This window comes from Chiloscyllium plagiosum, chromosome 2, assembly GCF_004010195.1.
Source record: "Chiloscyllium plagiosum isolate BGI_BamShark_2017 chromosome 2, ASM401019v2, whole genome shotgun sequence".
Classification (NCBI taxonomy): domain Eukaryota; kingdom Metazoa; phylum Chordata; class Chondrichthyes; order Orectolobiformes; family Hemiscylliidae; genus Chiloscyllium; species Chiloscyllium plagiosum.
In genome coordinates, this window is record NC_057711.1 from 146,727,278 (window position 1) to 146,748,831 (window position 21,554).

The 21,554-nt window shown below is 39.1% G+C and overlaps 1 protein-coding gene across 1 annotated transcript in view; it reads right to left on the reverse strand.

The window, feature by feature from the left end:
• Nucleotides 1–17,943, reverse strand: part of LOC122565187 (cyclin-G-associated kinase-like) — a 30,588-nt gene extending 12,645 nt beyond the window's left edge. The window contains exons 1-5 of the mRNA XM_043720904.1: nt 17,865–17,943; nt 11,337–11,396; nt 4,065–4,179; nt 3,642–3,784; nt 207–332 (exon numbers count right to left, since the gene is read on the reverse strand). Of these exons, the coding sequence (XP_043576839.1) occupies nt 207–332; nt 3,642–3,784; nt 4,065–4,179; nt 11,337–11,339 (387 nt within the window). The 5' untranslated portion in view covers nt 11,340–11,396; nt 17,865–17,943. The remainder of the gene's footprint in view (nt 1–206; nt 333–3,641; nt 3,785–4,064; nt 4,180–11,336; nt 11,397–17,864) is intronic.
• Between the last annotated feature and the right edge of the window lie 3,611 nt (nt 17,944–21,554).

The window sequence follows — 21,554 nt, forward strand, 5'->3', positions numbered from 1 at the left end:
ATGTAGGGAAACACAATAGCCAATATGTACCCAGTAAGATTTGGCACACAGCTAAGATCAAACAAGCCACATTAGTAACACTGATTGAAAGATATATATTGATTGCCAGGTACTCCCATTGGTTTCCTTCATACTTTCTCTTTAGTCATAGTTACAGTAGAAATTTGTGACATTCAGTGCATATTCTCAATTAATAATTAAAGTACCTCTTCTTCCACCATTGCTCTTTTCTGTGCAGACCAGGTGTAGTCAGGATAGTGTGCTATACTTGTGGCACTGCCAAAATCACAGAGTTTGATTGTGCCTTGATGACTAACCAAGAGGTTTTCGACCTGTATTAAAGAAGAAACAGTGGAACAAAATTAAGACCAGTAAATATGACACTGTGAGACAACTGAGTCAGAATTTTAGTTGAAATGTCTATGGCAGGTGATGCTTTAAATAAAACTAATGCAACCTTAACTTTTACAGCCATAACTTGCAAGGCTGTATGTTCCAAAAGGTCTATGCATTTTGATTTTACTGTGTCTTACTTTTGCTGCAATGTACAAACAAAAAAATGCTTTTATTCATAACAGTGCTATCCTCTGGATATTAGGACATTCCATAAGCATCAACTGGAAAAAACACTGAGTCTGAAAGCTACACCAGTCTGCTTTCAATGTGAAATTAAATCATATCCTTCGATTTGGGATTCAATTTAAGAAACAAATATAAAATAGGTACAATTGAGTTCTGTCAGAGAGTTCAAATCATTAGTACGTCAAACCAAAATTGTTAGGTGAACAACATTTTACAAGTCTTGGTAATTCCAAAATATCTCGACATTTGGCAGAGTGAAGAGAAAGAATCACAGTACTAGCGGTTTCTATTCATTCTAAGATTATACAGCACAAGTCATCCACTCAATTGTAAGACTATTAAGATGCAGGAGCAAAAATAGGTTATTCAGCCCATTGAGTCTGACCTGATAATCCACAACTCTACTTTCGTGCATTGTCCTCATAACCCTCAATCCCACAATGATTAAAAATGTGTCCTCCTCTGCCTTGAATATATGTGAATTCCATAGATTCATTACTGCTGAGAAAAGAAATTCATCTTCACGAGTCTTATTTTAGGCTACATACTTCACTAATCCTCTCTCGCTTGGCTACTTATTACAGTCTTTCAGCATACATTTCTATTGCACTTTCCTTTCATACATTTGCTTCGATGCCTTTTGAAAGTCTGAAAGGTAAATTACATCAACTGCTTGAGATCACACCCTTAAGCTAGGGCTGGCCGATTTGGACCAGGTCCAGGGTCAGGGATAGGCACAAGGATCCAACAGACAGTAAAGGAGGAGCCTCACCATTTGTTCAACAAGTTCAAAGCTCTTGCAACTTTTGCAGATGGTGGGGCGGTTTCTTTTTACAAGGTGGACGAGCGAACTAACTATGGCGCTGAAGTATGAGTAGCCATTGCAGCAAGTGCAGTAAATAGGAATGAAAACAGAAAATTCTGAAGAAATTTAGCAGTCTGGCAGCATCTGTGGAGGGAAAAACAGAGTTGGTGCTTTGAATCAATGATGATTCTTTCTCAGAACTCTGTTGAAATGGGGGTCCGAAGAAGAATTATTGCAGACTCAAAACTTTAATTTTATTTCTCTCTCTCTGTGTTACAGTAAACAATGGATTATTAAAAGGTTATGAATTAATGAATGTATGAATGAATAAATAGAAACACAGTATTAATGAATATTGTGAGCTGATGAGTGAGTTAGTAAAGATAGCTATAACAACATCTCACAGGGGTGACATGATTGAGGGATACAAAACTGAAGGTAGAGAGAGTAGACAGGAGGAACCTGTTTCCCTTGGCAGAGAATTCAAAATTTAGCTGTCTGTCAGCGTCTATGGAGGGAAACACAGAGTTGATGTTTTGAGTCAGTAATTATTCTTTTTCAAAACTCTCTTGAAATTGGGTTCCGAAGATTAGTTATTTCACAAAACATTAATTCTGTTTTTCTCTCTGTAGGTGCTGCCAGACCTGCTAAATTTCTCCAACACTTGTTTTTAATTCAGAATTCCAGCATCTGCAATATTTTGCTTTCACTGAAGTAAACTTGAGATAGCTGTAGTAACGGACAATATAATCAGAGAGACAGACACAGTTCTCTGCAGCCAGGTGCAAGAGTCTTGTTGACTGTGTTGTCTAGCTGGTGCTAGGGTTTGTGATAAGTGGTTGATGTTGGAGAGAAACTGAGAGGAACAGTCCATCTAAGCACCAACTAATAAGTCTAAAAAAGAGGTTCTTCGTAGCAAAGCTGTTACAAGCTAAGTTTTAAAAGTAGAACTTCAAAGATAATAATTGTGACATTGTTGGAGAATTCACCAGCAAACTAGCATAGGATAAATAAAATTAAGGAGTTGAACATATGGCTCAAAGACTCGTGCGGGAGAAATTATTTCAATTCATGGGACACATGGAAAGCAAGAGATGAACGTGAACACTAAGGTTCTGCTGAGTTATTTAATAGTGTACTCCAAATAGAATAGTTGGAGCAATGAATCATGTGAGGGAAGAAGCAGCAATTAAAGGAAATGGATAAGGTAAACTGAAATATCGTAACAAAGGTAATAATAATCAGAATGTGAGAGGAAGGAACAAAGCTGACAAATTTACAAGCACAGCAGCACATATGGCTAGAGTTTGCAAAAACGTTAACAAAATCCTAAAGGACCTGTATCTGAATGTTCACAGCATTTATAACAAAAGAGACGACTTGTCAGCTCAAGTAGAAATTATTAAGGTAAATGTTAAAACTGACATAATCCCAGAGAACCAGAGGGCTTCTCCCTCATTACAGAAAGACAACTGGTGTGGTTTAACTTGAGGATCACCATGCCTCAGACAAATTGGGCCATTCATGGCAAACTAATCCAGTCCAGGAATTGTACCTGCACTAGTTGGTGTCACTTTCCATCGCAAATCAGCTAACTGAGCTAACCGACTTTCTACTGAGATAAGTACATGTGAAATGATAGTCATTAAAGAGGTGTGGCTGCAAGGTGACTAATGATGGAAATTGGAATTACAAGCTCTAAATCACAAACGTGTCGAAAGGAAATTTTACACCTCAGTATCCAGTAATAGAAGGCAACAACAGCGGAAGGATTACAACTGGCAATACACAAAATTACAAGCATGATGGATATGTGTGGGTTTAAAGGATATTACAGAAAAAGGGTAGGGCAAAACTGGAGAGGGATCTGACGATGAGAAAACAGAAATCAATACTTTGCTTCAGCAGGAGCCAATACATAAGTGACAAGTGAACATAGTTTGTTACAAATTAAGTCACTTGCTGAAAGATCTCAGCTTAGATCCTAGAATGCAGGAAACCAGCAAAGAGTTTTTGAAATAGTCATGCCTTGAGATTGCGAGGGCATGGATGAACCTTCTCATTCTGTACTGCCACATTTTGCTATGAGCATTTGGAAATCTAAAAAAAGAATGTAGTGAAGAATTAAGCCAGAAATAAGAAAACTCAGATTCTTGCTCTTTTCCAAAAGAAAATTTCATTTATATAATCATTGTATCATTCAGAAATGCATTATTATTTTGACATTGCTAAGGGTGCAAAAGCTGTTCCATACTTTGAGATCTCGGTGAATGATTGGTGGTTTCTGTTTGTGCATATGTTGCACTCCACGACAGGTCTGATAGAATATCTTCAGCACCGTGTTACATGGCAGTGGACTATTTGCTTCAGCTCTCTTCAAAAATTCAACCAACTGGCCTAGAAACAAAACAGAGCAACTGTTGAATAGCAATGGAAAGAACTGCAGATGCCAGAGATGAAAACAGAAGTTGCTGGAAAAGCTCAGCAGATCTGGCAGCACCTGTGAAGAGAAATCAAGGTTAACATTCCAGGTGCGGTGATCCTTCCTCAAAACCGCTAAACAGCTGTTTTGTATCAAGTTGTAAAATTTCTATTCATCAGACTAAACATCAACCAAATAACATCCACAAAGTATTAAGCAAATTTATTTTACATCCATTCCAATATTTAACTTTACCTTTACATAGTTCAGTGAGTATAAGATATTCTCCTTGTCCAGTATCAGATTCTTCTTTCCCTATGGAAGCTGCTGAGTTAAACTGTACAACGTTTGGATGCCCTGAAAGCTTTTTCTGAAGTTGCTTGGTTAAGGATTATATAGTTCATTAAGCTATAAAAGGTGTGTAAACATTTAACGTTTGTTCATCTTTGATAAGAATGTGTAATCTTTTAAAACTATTGTGCACACTGCAGAACATGAGGAAAATGTGACAAATGAAATGGTGAATGCAGCAATTCTGCATTCTTTATAACATTGCTGGTCTACCCCAACTTAAAGCCTCAGTGAAGTGTGGATAATCAGGACAAAAATGTTTTCCAAGTACATCTGAATAACCATTTATTTTGATGATTGTTATGGATCACAAAATGACAAACAGCTCTTAATCATCTTTAGATTAGTAGAGAGGCTCAGTGGTTAGCACTGCAGCCTCACGGCGCCAGGGACCCGGGTCCAATTCTAGCCTCGGGCAACTGTCTGTGTGGAGTTTGCACATTCTCCCCATGTCTGCGTGGGTTTCCTCACACAGTCCAAAGATGTGCAGGTCAGGTGAATTGGCCATGCTAAATTGCCCGTAGTGTTAGGTGCATTAGTCAGAGGGAAATGGGTCTGGGTGGGTTACTCTTTGGAGGGTCGGTATGGACTTGTTGAGGCGAAGGGCCTGTTTCCACATTGTAGGGAATCTAATCTAATCTAATCTTAAACAAAACTGCTCAAGATGAGGATGTGGTCCATGTAGTAAGCACCCAGTATTAGAGAGGTATATTAATGAGTAATATACAACAACCAGTAATAGCAGCAACATTGTCTCCCCTGCTGTTATTGCATATCTTGAAGACTGATTTTTTTTCCTTACATTCATCATTGTACAAACTCTTATTTCTACTCTGTACATACATGATCTGCATTGCTGTTTCTCCTCTCATTTAGTAATTAATAAACTCAGTCTTTTTGTCAATTCAGAAAAATGCCCATGTTGATTTGGATCTGGGGTAAACGTTTCCGCAAGGAAATGGATCTTTTCTGAACTAATCTTGTGGAGACCAACTGCAGGGAGGTTGGTGAATAAAGAAGGGTAGCCAGTTCAACCTGCCTCTCCTGGGGGTTTAAGATGTTTGGGTATTCTGTCTGGGACTGTAACAAATTGGGGAACCTCATCCGGAATAGGTAGTAATGTTAGTCATGTCAGCCTATGGTATGGCTAGAACATCGGGCAAAACTTACAGCTTCAGAGCACTGCAGGATTACCACATTATAAGCATTACCCTTTTCTTTCTTAAAGAATTGGGCACCAGTGCCCTATATTGCAATGGCCATTCCCTCCCTACCCCACCAAAAATCATTGGGTTTTTTAAAAAATCCTCTCATAGGATATGGGCGTCGCTGGCTAGGTCAGCATTTATTGCCCATCCCTAATAACCCAGCAGGTACTTAAGAGTCAACCACATTGCTGTGGGTCTGGAGTCACATGTAGGCCAGACCAGATAAGAGTGGCAGTTTCCTTCCCTAAAAGATATTTGTGGACGAGATGGGTTTTTCCGACAATCAACAATTGTTAAGACCCAGAATTCCCAGATTCTTTATTGAATTCACAATCCACCATCTGCCATGGTTCCCAGAACAATAACAGTCTTACAATAAAACCTCTTGGTCATTGCATCCCTTCTACTATTGGCCCTTCAATGCTAACTCACTATTGAACTAAAGAAGCACTGATGTTTGAGCTTCTGAATTCAGCTGATCAGATTCCTTACAGTGTGGAAACAGGCCCATCAGCCCAAATCGACCCTCCAAAGAGTAACCCACCCAGACCCATTTCCCTATGGGCAATTTAGAATAGCCAATTCACCTAAAGTGTACATATTTGGACTGTGGGAGGAAACCCGGAGAATGTACAAACTCCATACAGACTGTTGCCCAAGGCTGGAATCGAAACTGGAACCTTGGTGCTGTGAGACAGCAGTGCTAATCACTGAGCCACTGTGCCACTCTATATATGTAAATTAAAGATGAGTGGCAGAGGTTACTTTTATAACAGGCAGCAGAGAGAACCAATATTCTTTTTCTTTGATCTAGAATATTGAAATCAGCTGTCTAAAATTGCCTTGCCAAAATCAATTAATTCAACATAGTCAGGGATTGAACTGGGATTGACAATTATAATATTAAGATGGTTAGTTTTTAGTGACATTGGATCAGCGGTAAGTAATGGCTCTGGCAAAGACCATTCCTCGATTCTTGTTAGAACGCATGCCCACAGAGTCTTTTTCATTTCCTGAGAGGCAGACAGTTAAATGTCTCACCTGAGAGATGGTATCGCTGGCAGTGCAGCACTCCCTTAATACTGCACTGGGCGTGTCAGCTTGCATTACATGCCTAAGTCCCTGGAATGGAACTAACAGCAAATAGCAATGTCGCACTAGATATGGATGGTTAAATGGCCAGTTAACACTGTCCTTCATGATCCCAGTTGAGGAACAAATGGAGACTAAGGCACTGGAACAACTCCGCTATGCCATTCAGCCCTCAATATCTGCTCGGTTTAATGACTGATTGGTATAAAAGCCCTTCCAGCAATTTAACCGGCTCGCTGGAGTATCAGTCAGGAGTAGGTCCTCAGGTTTTTGAGCACATTCCACTGAATCAGAACTGAAAATGTTACAGTCAGCCAATAAGGGGGGGGGGGGGGGGGGGAAGAGACAGGCTGAGGAAGCAGGGAGGCTGCAGAAGGACTTGGACAGGCTTGGAGAATGGACCAAGTTCCAGATGGAATACAATGTTGGAAGTGTGAGGTTATGTATTTTCATAAGAAGCACGTGAAGACTATTTTCTAAATGGGGAGGACGGTTTTGGAAATCTTGGGACTTGGGAGTCCTAGTTCAGAATTCTCTTGGGAGGCGAATGCATTGCTTGCAATCTTATTGAAAAGGCTCAAATACAAGATCAGAGATTAGTGCTGAGACAAAATAAGGCTATGGTTAGACCAGATTTGGAATATTGTGAGCAGATCTGGGCCCCGTATTAGATAAAGAATGCACTGGAAGGACAGTGCCCAAGGGAGTTTTACAAGAATAATCCCAGAGATGAAGGGCTTGTCATGTGAGGACTAGTTAAGGAAGCTTGGCTTCTACAAGATGGAATTTGGAAGGAAGAGGAGCCAGCTGATTGAAACTTCGAGAATACTGAGAGGCTGGATAGAGTGTTAAGGAAGCTTGGCTTCTACAAGATGGAATTTGGAAGGAAGAGGAGCCAGCTGATTGAAACTTCGAGAATACTGAGAGGCTTGGATAGAGTAGACACGAAGATGAATTTTCCATGAGGAAACAACCTCAGGGTATGGAATGACTCTTCACAACTGAGATGAGGCGGAATTTCTTCAGCCAGAGGATTATTAATCTGTGGAACTCATCGCTGCTGAAGGTTGTGAAGGCCAAGTCATCAAGTGTACTTAAGACAGAGATAGATTTCTGATTGCTAAGGGGTTTATTGAAGAAGGCAGGAAAATGGGGTTGAGATAGATATCAGCCACGCTCAAATTTGGCGTAATGGGCCGAAAGGCCTAATTTTGCTTCTATGTATTGTGGTCTTATGGATTCAAGAAACTCTAGGCCAAGCAAAGCTTTACTTTGCTCACAACATAAGGCATTAAGTGATTCTTTACACCTTCCCACACAGTCTGCTCCATTTTTTCAAAATGTTTTCTCATGGGAACACACAAACTAAAACATAGACAGCTTAACATCTCCAGCTAAACAAATATCATTTCTTGCTGAAAAGTAACTGAATGATAGATGACTCTTCCAATTTCTGCCAGTAGCTTCTGCATGATGAACATGAAGCCTCGCTTAGGGCCAATTTATAAAGAAAATCACAGTATTTTGTTTGTCTGGAACAGACATGAAGTTGGGCTTGTATCATTACAACTTTGGAGACATGTTTCTGGCAGGTGCAGGATGGAATTTGCTCAGAGATTCCTGATAACAAAGGTCTGACTTTTTTTACCCATTCACACATTGTGGGGTCGCTGACTAAGTCAGCATTTATTGTCCACGCTTAATTTCCCAAAAGATATGATTAGATTACATTAGATTACATTACAGTGTGGAAACAGGCCCTTCGGCCCAACAAGTCCACACCGACCCGCCGAAGCCTAACCCACCCATACCCCTACATTTACCCCTTACCTAACACTACGGGCAATTTAGCATGGCCAATTCACCTGACATGCACATCTTTGGACTGTGGGAGGAAACCAGAGCACCCAGAGGAAACCCACGCAGACACGGGGAGAATGTGCAAACTCCACACAGTCAGTCGCCTGAGGCGGGAATTGAACCCGGGTAGTTAAGTATCAACCACATTACTGTGGGAAACAGCAGAGTTCCTTCCCTGAAGAACATTAGTAAAAGACAACTGACGATGGTTACATGGTCGGCATTAGGCGAGCTCTTAACTCCAAACATTAAAATGAAATTTCGCCATCTGCCATCATGAAACTTGAACCCATGTCTCCAGAATATTAGTCTGGACTTCTGGATTGAGTGCCCAGAGACATTACCAGTTAGCCACCACCGCCCTAAATAGTCTTTACAAAACTTCACAGACTAGGTAAAGCAGTTTATAAACAAAGTTAATGTTCAACTTTGAGTGTTAGCTGCCAAAATTAGACATTTCAAACAAGGCAGAGAACTCATGGGGACTTCAATGTTGTCTCATGTATAGAGTGCTTCTTAACCAGTCACGGTTTGGAACAGTTACAGTATTAATTACAAAACACTTCTTCAAGTCAGTAATGAAAAAAAATGTCACAATCCATTCCAATGTGTTATTTAATAAACTGAATAGCAGCCAGCCTTGCTTGAATAGTGCAACTCTAATCCTTATTCTACTCACAGGCTGTTAGATCCAGAGATGAATGACTCTATTCATAGCGATTCTAAAGCAAAAAACAAGTTTTTCCTGCTATTTGTTTGTCAAAGTACCAACAATACCTAAAGCTAAGTAGCGATTTAAAAAGCATTGAAGATAAACAACGGTATGAAAATTTCTAGATTTATCTTGAATTTTCAATACAGTGCTTTTCGCTAATTCATTTGTTCAAGACAAACTATCTCTTTTTCAATTCAAATCTCAAAACATCTACCTCATCAGACACACAGTAATGTGTCAGCAAAATTCAACTAAATTTAACAAGTCTTTCCACTTTGCTGCTGTTAGGTATGTTATGAACTTTATCATAAAGATTGTAGGTGGGTTTTAATGACATAGCCATGATACAGTGGAATCATCTACCTGAAGAATACAAGTCTCAATTTCATGACAAATATCATGTGCAATCAGGCGGAAACTGAGTCAGAAAGCTAATGTCCCAAGTTAAACACTAATCCATGTTACAAGAACTATTTGTTCAAAGTTTCACAAACATAAATTACACAAGGGTGATGCAAAGCATGCAACTTACTGTGCTGTTTGATGCAATTACAATGTAACTTTGCTATTCCAATGCTATTGTGCCCAGCCTCTCAAAACACAATGTACATAGACTTGAGCTCACTCAAAACTCTGTTGCCTATATTCTAACTTTAACAAAGTCAGGCCCACACACCGTAAGTCACTCAAAGCAACTTGGATGGTTAAATTGCAGGAGATTTTCTGTAAAAACAAAATTATACAAACCAATATTTCACCAATACCCTCACCATGTTTGAAAAAGAAAAACAAGTTTGCTTCCTGCACTGGTTCTGTGGATGCAAAAAATATTATGTAATCATATTAAAAGGTGGCATATTAAGATTTGAGCAGTAAGAAATTTATAGGTTTACATTTTTACAAGACCCCCCTGTTGCCACATCATTTTGCAGATTGAGAAAGCTGGCAGATGGACCATTCATTGGAAGCCCGACTGACCCCGTAAATCGTGAATTAAGGGTCACTTCCTACCTTCACAGATATTATGTCGACATCAGTGGGGTCAGCCGCTGCATGTGAAGACCATACACCAGAGTCCTAGTGGCCTCTATGTAAGCCACAGAAAGGCAAGTGGCCTTCTTTTACACCTAACCTTCCGACCATGTTATAAATGAGCCTTCCTTGGCCATCAAGTCCTGAGTTTGGAGTTGAACACAGAGCTTCTGGTTTAGGGGCAGGAATATTACCTATCATGCCAGATGATCCCTGAACAAATAAGGATTTAGTAACAATTCACAAATTAAAAATAAACTTGCTGTGATGCTTTCATTCGTTTCAATTTGACTTAACATAAAAATAATGGTCATTAAAAAAAATATATGGGTTATTCCTTTTGGAAAGTAAAATAACAGAGAGTTGTGGAAGGTGAAACACAGGTTGAAGTCCTTTCTCTGTGAAGTTATTGATAACTGCCATGTAGCAACTGTAAAGAAATGCTAAGTGGAATACCTCCCTGGGGGAAGAATGAAATTGCATGAAGAAGAGAAAAAACTGGTATTGTTTCAAAGCTACTTACAGCCTCAAAAGCTCTGAAGCTGTGTGATATGGGTAAATGTAGCAGCAAATTAGCACACAATCGTAATAGATCGTGATGAAATAAATTACTGGATAAGTTATTTCTGGTTGTGTTGAATGAAGAACAAATAACAACTGTGAAATCATGGCCAATTACTGCTCCTGTTTCTGACATATCTGTGGAGAACTCACCAGTTCTTCTTCAAAGTATACCATGGGACCTTTTACGCTCATCTGAGCAGACTAAGCTCAGTATAATATCTCATCTCAAAGGCAATGCAGAAATTCTCCAGTAATGCACTTAAATCTCTGGAACAGAGTTTGGACCAACAACTTTCTGACTCAAAGACAAGAGTACCACCAATTAAAACTAAATACTTACTGACATGCTTTCAAGACCTACTGGACAGGATAACATGAAAGAATGGAGACAGTCGAGGGAAAGCCACTTTACCCATTCCCTTTTGTGCTGAGATAAGGTAGAGAGAGGAGAGAATCAGTTATGATGAAAGCTTTCAAAGTTAAAAACAGAAGCAGTGATTAGAGTGAATGCTGTGTGAATTAACAGTTTCCTCTATTACCCATGAAAAGGGGACAAAATCAGAAAAGATATACTTTAAGTGCTATGACATTAAACAAAGGTAAGGCAAACGTTACACGAACATGGAGCATTTCAGAGGTCTCTTGCTAAACAAGCAATCACTTACAATAAAAACCAGTGAAACTTCAAGTAGCTATAAAGGATACCATAAAGCAAACTTCCTGAATGATTGCTTTGCTCTTTTCTTCTTCATTTGACAGAAGTCTCTGTAAAGCAAAATATGATCATGTGAAAGTTCAGCAATTAAGCAAAGTTTGCTTGACTTTTAATTGTTTAAACACACCAGATACCACAGATTTCCTGAGTAACTGAAGTTCAACTTGTGTGAGTCACTACACATGTTATCTAGCCAACAAAATTGCAGTTAATTTGTTCAATGCAATCTGCATCACGTGATTAAGTTGATTAATTGCAATTATACAGTGCTTTTAAGGTAGGAAGACGCCTGTAGGTGCATCACACATAGAATCCGTAATTAGACATAAATCAAAAACAAGCAATTAGAGATGACTTAGTTATGAAGAAGGGCCACTGGACTCCAAATGTCAACTCTGCTTTTTCCCGACAGATTCTGCCAGATCTGTTAAGTTTCTCCAACAATTTTTTTTAAATTCCGGATCTTAAAAGTTGATTAATGAGGCAGGTTTCAAAGAAGGGCTTCTTAAAGAACAAATAGGAATGTAGACACAAGAGAGGATGAAGGTAGTAGTTCCAGAGGTTAGAGCCTAGAGGACCAACAATGAGGTCACCAGTCATGTGGGCAAAGAGAGTGGAAGGTGATTAAAAAGGCTAGAGTTGCAGAAAAGCATAAGATTCAGAGGGCAGCATAGCTTGAGGATATTACAGAGAAAGGGAGAGTGAGCTCATGAAATTTTGAATTCAACGTGTGAGCATACATAATGTCAATGTACATTAGAGGTTATAGGAATGATGGCAGAATGAGCCTATGAAGTTCAAAGTTGGAAAGCCAATCAGGAAAGCAGTAGGAGTGTTTGAGTGTGGAGATACAAAAGGACAGACAAGGTTTACAGCTGCAGATGCAATTAGGAATGGATGGAATTGGTCAATGTAGCAGAAGTAGAAATTCTCTGTTGGAAGGCTCACCTCAGAATCTAATATCAAACTGTTGCTGCAAACATTCTGATCCAGCCTGAGACTGTGACCAGGGAGGAGAACAGTGGGATTCATAGAGTTCAATGATCCTTCCAGCAGAAGTTGAAGACTTGGTGTTTGTCTCGATAATATTATATTTTAAGCTAAATAAGCAATTTGTATCTGTCTGCACAGATGAAGTGCACTCCCTAAAATAATTAAGATCCAAAAGTTTTGTGGGAGACTCAAATTGAAAGAAATTTAAAAAAAAAGCTTTGGTGAAATTAACATGTCAGAAAGTTGACAAATCCCCAGGATTCACTGGTCTTCACTCTTGAATGTTGGAATAGATGGTTGCACACATAGAGGCAATATGGTCATCTTTCAAAATTCTATTAATTTCGCAACAGTTTCTACAAATTGGAAGGTTGCTTCACTGTAATTTCACTGTTTAAGAAAGGAAGATCAATAAAAAAGGAAACCACAGATCTGTTTGTGTGACAACAGTCGTAGAGAAAATACTAGAATATATTAGAAAGCATGCGACGACTGGATATTTAGAAAATAACTGTCCAGTTGAACAGAGTCAACGTGCATTTACAAAGGGGAAATCATTTTTGACAAACTTGATTTTTCAAGATGTTACAAGCAGACTTGTTAAGGGGGAGCCAATGGATGCTGTTTAATTGGATTCTCAAAAGACTGTTGATAAACACCCAATCAGGAGATTAGTAAGCAAAATTGAAGGATGTAGAATTGGTGATAATGTACTAGCATTATCTAAAGATTGCTTAAACAGACAGGAAACAGAGTAAAAATAAACAAGTCATTGTTAGGTTGGAAAGCGGTGACCAATAGGATACTGTAAGGATCAGTGCTTGGCCAGCGGTTCACAGACCACGCAAACGGTTTTGAAATGGGAGCCGAATATCATACTTTCAAGTTTACAGATGTTACAAAACGTCGAGGGAACCCGAGTTTGAGGAGGTCGCAAAAAGGCTTCAGGAGGATTCAGACAGGTGAGAGAATGGCAGATGGAATATAATTTGGATAAATATGAGATTATCCACCTCATGAGGAGAAAACATTGGTGCAGAATATTTCTTAAAGGGTGAGAAACTGCAAAGTGTCAATGTTCAAAGGGACCCGAGTGACACGTCCATACATCACATGTGGGTGCAGCAAGCAAGTCAGAAGGCATATAGTAAGCCTCTATCGCAAGGCTGGAGTACAGGGATAAAGATGTCTTGCTTCAACTGTGCAGAACACTGGTGAGAGCATTCCTTGTCCTTCGGCCTAAGTAGTAACACACTTTCCATAGAGAGAGAGAGTGTAGCAGATGTTCATCAGACTATTTTGTGGGATGACAGGACTGTCCTCTCGAATTCTGATGAATGAAAGGTGATCTTGGAGAAATTCATCAAATTCTTAAAGGGATAAATAGAGATGCAGAGCACATGTTTTACTCGGCTGTGGGAACAAACCAGGAGACAGTCTCAGAATAAAAGGCATGTCATTTAGGACAGTGATGAGGAGGAACTTGGAGAGTGATCAATCTGCGGAATTCTCTATCCCAGAGGGCTGTGGAAGCTGTTATTAAGGTCAAGACAGAGATTGATAGATTTCTAGTTCCGAATGATATCAAGGGATATTGAAATAGCACGGGAATATGCAGTTCAGATAGATGATCAGCCATGATCTAGAATGGCACTCTTCAGCAGCTGAATGGTCCATTTCTGCTTCTACGTTCCTAAATTGCAGGACATCCAGATCTGGATGCTGCACAAGCAGGCTGACAGCAAAGCAAGTTACACACAGGTTAAAAAAGATAATAGTGTAGTCAAATTGGGAGTTAAGACAAACTGAGCCACAGCACAGTACAGTTTCTTTGCTGAGATCAGAAATGTGTTCCCACAATGAGCAGTGAGTTTGTAGAATTCTATGTCTCAAAAGGGGGTTGACACCAAAATATTGAATGTTTTCAAGGAGTTGCATATAGCTCTTAGAGCTGAAGGGATCAAATTGTACTGAGTTAGATAATCAGCCATGATCATACTGAATGACAGAGCAGGCTCCACAGCTACTTCTGCTCCTATTTTCTAAGATTCTGTAATCGGTTACTTCACCAAAGAAAGGTCAAAACAAACATTTGTATCATTTAGTGTCAAACACTATACTTCGTACTGCACTGAACAGTGTATTCTACTATCGAGTCATTATGGCACTCATGATTAACTTTCAATCATCATTAATTGGTTTGTTCTCCATGGCAACACCTCTTGTAATCAAAGTCAACCACTTTCCTCTCACACTATAAATGCTGGTTTTCTCACTAAATCTTGAGAATTGTTAGGCTGAGTGCAACATGAAAGCTTCAACAAAATGTGCCTCAAGTTTTGTACTACTGAATGACTTCCCACAAAGTGTAAATTTTGAAGTATTTTGGCCAATTATTAATCGAACTAATTTAACGAGGATATGCCTTGGACTGTCTCAAATGATGTTCTGATTCCAAAGTTACATTGCACATACACAAGCTGCTGTCACTGCTGCACCTTTCTGCAACAGTTGAATGAAGGATAGGCCTGGCCTTGTTCCTGCAGAACTCTCTCAAGTAGTTGGTCTGTTCCATACTACCTGTCCCTTATGAAAAAAATTGTGAAGGAAAACATCTTGGACACAAGTCTATCAGGCAGTGATCAGCACATAGTGTGCACAGGACTCTGTGGGAAAAGAAGAGTGCTGACCCTGTCGGGTGGTTCCCTGAGCAGACTGTCATAGTAACTTGCCTCATCACCAGATTTTCCAACAGGCACGAAGATGTAGTCTGATGTGGTGAGAAGGGCACTAGTTGCGATATTTTTTATGTACACTTGATTCTCTCTACCACCACACATGCTCTTGAGGCGGCTGCGGACTTGTGCGGGGGGGGGGGGGACTAACACAAATCTCCTTCTGGAATGTGTCTTTGCAAAGAAGATCTGGAGAGAGAGATGCAGTGGTTTTTGTTGAGGTTCATCCCAAGCAACTCCACGACACAAGACTCTATGCTCGAAGGTCTGTTCCCCAGGGCACAACCTGAGACAAACATCAACTATGCATGGAAGATCATCAACTCTGTGAGAGATGTTTTTTGGTCTGCCCAAAACCTGCTGGATTTCCACTGCAAAGGGCTGACTTCAACCGAGTGTTGCAGACTGGCAACAGTCCAAGGTCCAGGACAGTGGGCTCAGGGACACATTAAAGCTTGGCGCAGCTGCTGCCAAGGTGCAGTGGGGAAAGACCATTATCCATGGTCTTTCCACTGAAGTAAAACAAGGATCTATTCAGTTATCAGGCCGTCTTGCTGCCTCAAAAAATGCATGTAAAAATGTCCTACATGAGCAGCAAATGTCAAATTTAAATATGCATTGTTTTCTTCATGCAAAAGACTGTATAGAACTATTTTAGTACCTTGTTTATGTATATAATGATTATTTTATGAATACAATAAAAAAATCCTCCTGTGACAATTGGAGTTGGTGGAATTCCTGCTGCGACCTCCAGCCATTTTTCAACTCATACATTTTGTTCAGAGAAGTTGTAAATTCTCTCAGCTCCACAATAGTCCTATCCCACTGTCTTTTCTCAGAATGTTCTCAAGACTGTATGACTCTATCACAGCTCATGTTCCTTGCAGATAGAACATTGTTCCTGTTGTACCGAGGATGTCGTTAAAAGTTTAAAGATATATTTATGTTCACAATCTTTTAAAGAATAATATTTGGGAATAAATCTCTTAACAATACATCAATGATGTAGTTTCTGATTGACAGAAGCTACACAGATTAATTCTAGTCACAGCACATAAAGGTTATTCATCTAATGTTACAGAAATAGTTTGCAAAAACTAAGACTAAACAGAAAAATAACTTTCCAAGTAATAATTTTTCAGAAAATATTTTTGCAATAAGTTTAAGCTTCTGCTACAAGTGGTCGGATTTTAAAAGGGAAGGCCTTGGTTGACCAATCTCACAGAGTTAGTCAGAGATAACTTAGAGAATAGACAAGGTCATACAGTCATGCAATAAGTCTGAATTTCCAAAATAGCTTTGATAAAGGTACCATGTAATAGACTAATAAAGATTAAAGCATTTCAGGTCAGAGACAAGTAGCAGAATAGATAAACAGAAGTTACAGAATACAGCAGAAAGTAGGGTAAAGGGTAGCTATTCAGAATGCCAGAAATTGCAAAGTTGGGATCTTGAAGGGTTGAGAACTATATTCTGTTGTTTACAAATCATATTCATTTAGACTATGGAATCAAAAACAATTTCCAAATTTATAGTATCAAAAACAGAAAATGCAGGGAAAACTCAGCTAGTCAGACACAACCATTGGACAGAAGCAGAGTTAGTGGTTCAAGCTAATGACCTTTCATCAGAACTTTCAGCTAAATTTACAGCTAATACCAAATTGGAAATAATAGTCACATGGGAGGGAGGATTGCAAGAACTTAAAAAGTAACATCAATAAACTTGCAGAATGGACAGTAAATCAGTAAGTGAATTTCAGCATTAGTAAATGAGTTATTATACTGCGGTAAGAAAAATAAGGAATGTGAATATTACCTGGAAAATAAGAGCCTAAATGAAATAGTCAAAAGAATCACTAAGTATAGATACTAAATCTAAAATTCCCATGGGTCAATAAGCTCTTAACCAAGGCAACCCAAGTGCTACAGATTATTTTTAGAAATACAGAATTGAAAATTAGTGCAGTTACGTAGCAAACATCGGTTAGACCACACTCGATGTATTATGCCAAGATCTGGTAATCATATTATAAAAAAGATTAGAGATCATGGAGACTGTGAAACAAAGATTTACAAGCTGATATCAGACTGCCAGATTATGTCATCAGGATAGAATGAATAGGTTAAATGTAAAGAGAATGCTTCCATTGGTAGGGAAGAATCAAACAGTGAAACCAAAAGCAATTTCACACCCTGTTAATGGTGAGAATGTGAAAGACATTCCCACAAGGAATAGTTGAGATGAATACTGATGAATTTAAGGGGATGCTAGAAAAAGACATAAGGGAGAAAGAATTGAGATTTATGCTAATTTGGACCAGTTTGCCCAAATGGTTTGTTTCTGAGGAGAATGTTTTTTGACTCTTTAAAAATCTCCTATTAGTTGACATACTTGATCAAACTGAGCTGCAAGCACAATTTCATTTACATGCAATGATGATAATAATTTACAGCTCAATGTGAATGTAAGAACACATCATTCAAAACTCCAATTCTTAACTGACCACCACAAGAAAACATAGACCAAAACCATTGGAGATCTTCCTGTTACGTGTAACTCAGTCTACCACAAAACACAAATGTTTTAAAAATTCGCACTTGAAGGCGCAACTAATTCATCTAGAAACTGTCAGCCCTTGACCAAGTTGGGGTTTGAACACGATCCAATTTCATAGAGAACAACTGATGAGAATGCACTTCACTCTCAGCAATAACTGCAGAAGTGATACAAACGCCTCAAAAATGTCTTCAAGAACATGTCTTAAAGTAATGTCAGCACATCACTCACCTTTAAAGCATAATCCTTTCCATTACCAAGATCCTGTGCTTCATAGACAAAGGCAAATCCACCTGTTAAAGCAGAAAAATATTCCCAGAGTGAGAACTTATCAACAATCTAGAGTAGACGTTTGGACTTCTAAACTCATGACACGCCCATCTGGAAGGACAAGACAGCAGATACATGGGAACCTGAAAGTTCCCCTACAAGTCACTCAACATCCTGATTTGGAAATGTATCACAGTTCCCTCACTACCACTCAGTCAAGTACCTGGAATTGCCTCCCAAATGGCATTGTGGATCAATCTACAGCACGCAGACTGCAGTGGTTCAAAAAGGCACCTCACTACCACCTTTGCAAAAGCAGCTACAGGCAGGCAATAAATGGTGGCCAGCCAGTGATACCCACATCCCACAAATGAATACAAAAAAAATCAATGTGATTAAAATGCCCCAATTTCACAGCAGTGAGCAGTTGTGAAATGTCTTAATCAGTTTTACTCATGAACTAGATACCATGCCACATCTCAGTTGAGCAGACCCGAAAATCACCGAGTGGTCAGGAAATCTAAAGGTGCAGACATCCCAAACATCTTATAAAATGTAGCTACAGCACTAGTTTACTCTTTTTTCCCTTAAGCACATCATTCAAAAACACTCCAATAATAGGTTGAAGTCTTTTTAGTAAGGAGCTTGTTTCACTGAATCAAAGTCTGCAAGAGCAAGTAACGTAATGGAAAAATGCTCCAGGTGAGATCCAAATAATCATGCTAGGTGATGATTCGGGGTAGTGAGGGGAGATAGACAGATTGCTGTGCAAAAGTTTATTGTTATCTTGTTGAGCCGAAAGAAAACACTCCTGCATCAACTGGCCCACTCCCATCAACTAGCTGTAAAGGCCCAAACCCTGGATATTCAGCCTTTCTCATCTCCTTTAAGATGCTGTGTTTCCCAACACCCAGGAAATCTGGCCAGCTTTTATGTCTAATCATTCAATTTACATTAAAGCAAAGGATCATAACCTCAAAGGCACAAAACGTTTAAATTACCAACTACTTCCCACATGCAGATTGGTCGCTCATCCTATCTACACAAAACCAAATGTTGGCAGGCTAGAACCACGTCTTATCCTATTTAGAGTCTTGTCTCTTTTTTCCCAGCCCAGACATTTTGAAGTTAATATTCAGCGAATATATAAGCTTTCAATATATATAAGACAGCAAGTGATTTGTGAATGTCACATGAACTCCAAAACTAGATTTCGCATCCAGCAGGAGGTGCGTTGATTGTTTCAATAAAAAATGCTGTCTGGTGAGGAGAGAGAAACGAGCTAAATATGAAGCCAATTTGTGAGCAGTACTACTACTCACCTGAATTGGTTTTATATTTTAAATCATTCCTAGTCAACCTATTTTTCTCTATTGAAAGAACCAATATACGTACTGCTATCCAATTTTCAATACTAGTCAGTGAGATGAATAAGAGCAATCCTAGATCATTCACTCACCCAGTCATTTTCTTGCTACATGTCGAGAGAAACACACAACCAGTTCACATTGTCCAATGAGGTCTGCTAACTAGGAAATCAGAACAAATCGCCATCCTCCCGCTTTGTTACCTCAATGGGTTCATACACTGCCAGATTAGCTACCATATTAACTTTCTGAATGTTACACAGTTTCAGGCTTGTTGACAAGTCATTGATCTGGACACTGCCAAGATTCATTAAGTGAATAACTGTGGAGTAAATTCATTAATTTTGAACAGGAAAGTTATGCTCAATGGCAGCACAAATAGTTAAGAATTGTTTCATCATGGAATAGTAATTAGTGTGTCTTTAAGCTTTTAATGTTATCAAAAACCAAAATTTCTAATGTACTGAACTGCATCATGTATGTTTCTCACACCTTATTTGGACATCAACATTCAATTTCACTGTCAATACCACAAGCAGAACTGGACCATGTTGATTCAGATGTTAACACAAGGGTGGGTCTGCCATGACATCTTGGATACAGAGGTGTATTCCCTGATATCATGACTAATACTTATCTTTCCATCAAAGTCACTAAAAATGGCCTGAATGGTCATTATCACAAGGCAATTTGTGTTATCTCTATCTGTGCATATTGGCTTCCTGTATGAGTCATGTTGTTATGGATTAATAGAAATCAAATCCAAGGTATATTGAAGCAACAACACAGAAATTCTTCTTAAAAACTGCTGACCATAAGTAAGTATAACTGCTACACTGCCAAATGGCTGAACATGATTCCAGTTTATAATTGTCCCTCTTGTATTCTATATTCCTCATTCTCACTTAGCATCACGGTTGGAGTTTTCTCACAGACATGTATTGGTGAATCATGTATTGCTCAGGTTACAATGGCCAATCAACTGGTAACCAATCAGCACAGATTAAAACAAACCATAATCAAGGAATAGTGAAATGGTGAGGAAGAAAATAGATTTTATCCTAATTAATTTTAGTTTAATCTTTTGATGTTTTGTAAAAAAAGATATGTTGTCATGTTCACTATGTCTCAAAGTAAAGTACCTCTTTGAAGTAAAAAAATAATACTATAAAAACTGTAATGGTTGTACTCTGGTTTGCAACTCTGCGCCAGGGATCAGGAAGACCCTGAATTGGGTTGATGGTGCCCATAATTTTATCAATTATAGCCACATTTAAAAATAAATTTAGTGGGGCATTTGCCCAAGGGTGTTTAAGATAGACTCACTCTTCCCAGCTTCCAATCAATTGGCGAGAGGTCTCAATATAAAGCAGCACAGTGGAATGTCTATAAACAGCCCTTCGATTCTGTTCCATTATTCAATAAGATCAAATCAGATCAGATTTTGGCCTCAATTCCACTTTCCTGTCTTTTCCCCATAATCCTCGATTCCTATCTCAGCTTTGAAAACATTCAACAACTCACAGTCCACAGGTCTACAGGGTACAGAATTTCAAAACTTCAAGACCTGCTGAAAGAAGAAATTTCCTGTCAGTTCCATCTTAAATAGGTGACCTCATAATCTGAAAGCAGACACCCTCGATCAAGTTTCCTCTCTGACGAGAAATATCCTCAGAGACTATACTGTCAAACCCCCTCTGAATTTTGTGTTTCAAGAAATCACCTATTAACCTAAACTCCAATCAGTACAGATGCAACCGATTCAATTTCCTCATAAGACAACTCCTTTATCTCAGGTGTGTAAAATGAAAAGTCATATCAAAGTTGAAATGTTAACTTTCCATCTCTCTCTGCAAATGCTGCCAGACTTGCTGAGTTTCTTTCAGTTTTTACTCCTTCATCTCAGGAATGGACCAACCAAACTTCCCGTGAACCACCTCCAATGCAAAGAAACAAAGCTATTAGCACTACTCCAATGCAGCCTCATACATGCTCATATGGTGGTGGCAGGGTTTCCCCCAACCTTTATATTTCAACACTCTTGCAATAAAGGCCAGCATTCCATTTGAGTTACTAATTACTTGCTCGATCTGGATGCTATGTATCCAGCAGAGAGCGGCGCGAGCTGGGCGGAAGTGAGGTTGGAGCGCAGAGCTGGTCGGGAAGGTAAGTGATTGATATTTGAGTGGGTGTGTTCTAAACCCCAGGCCCTACATAGTAGGGCCTCCCTCCCATCCTCCTCCTCTAACCTAACTTTAAAGTTCACAGGTAAGCTACTCAGTGT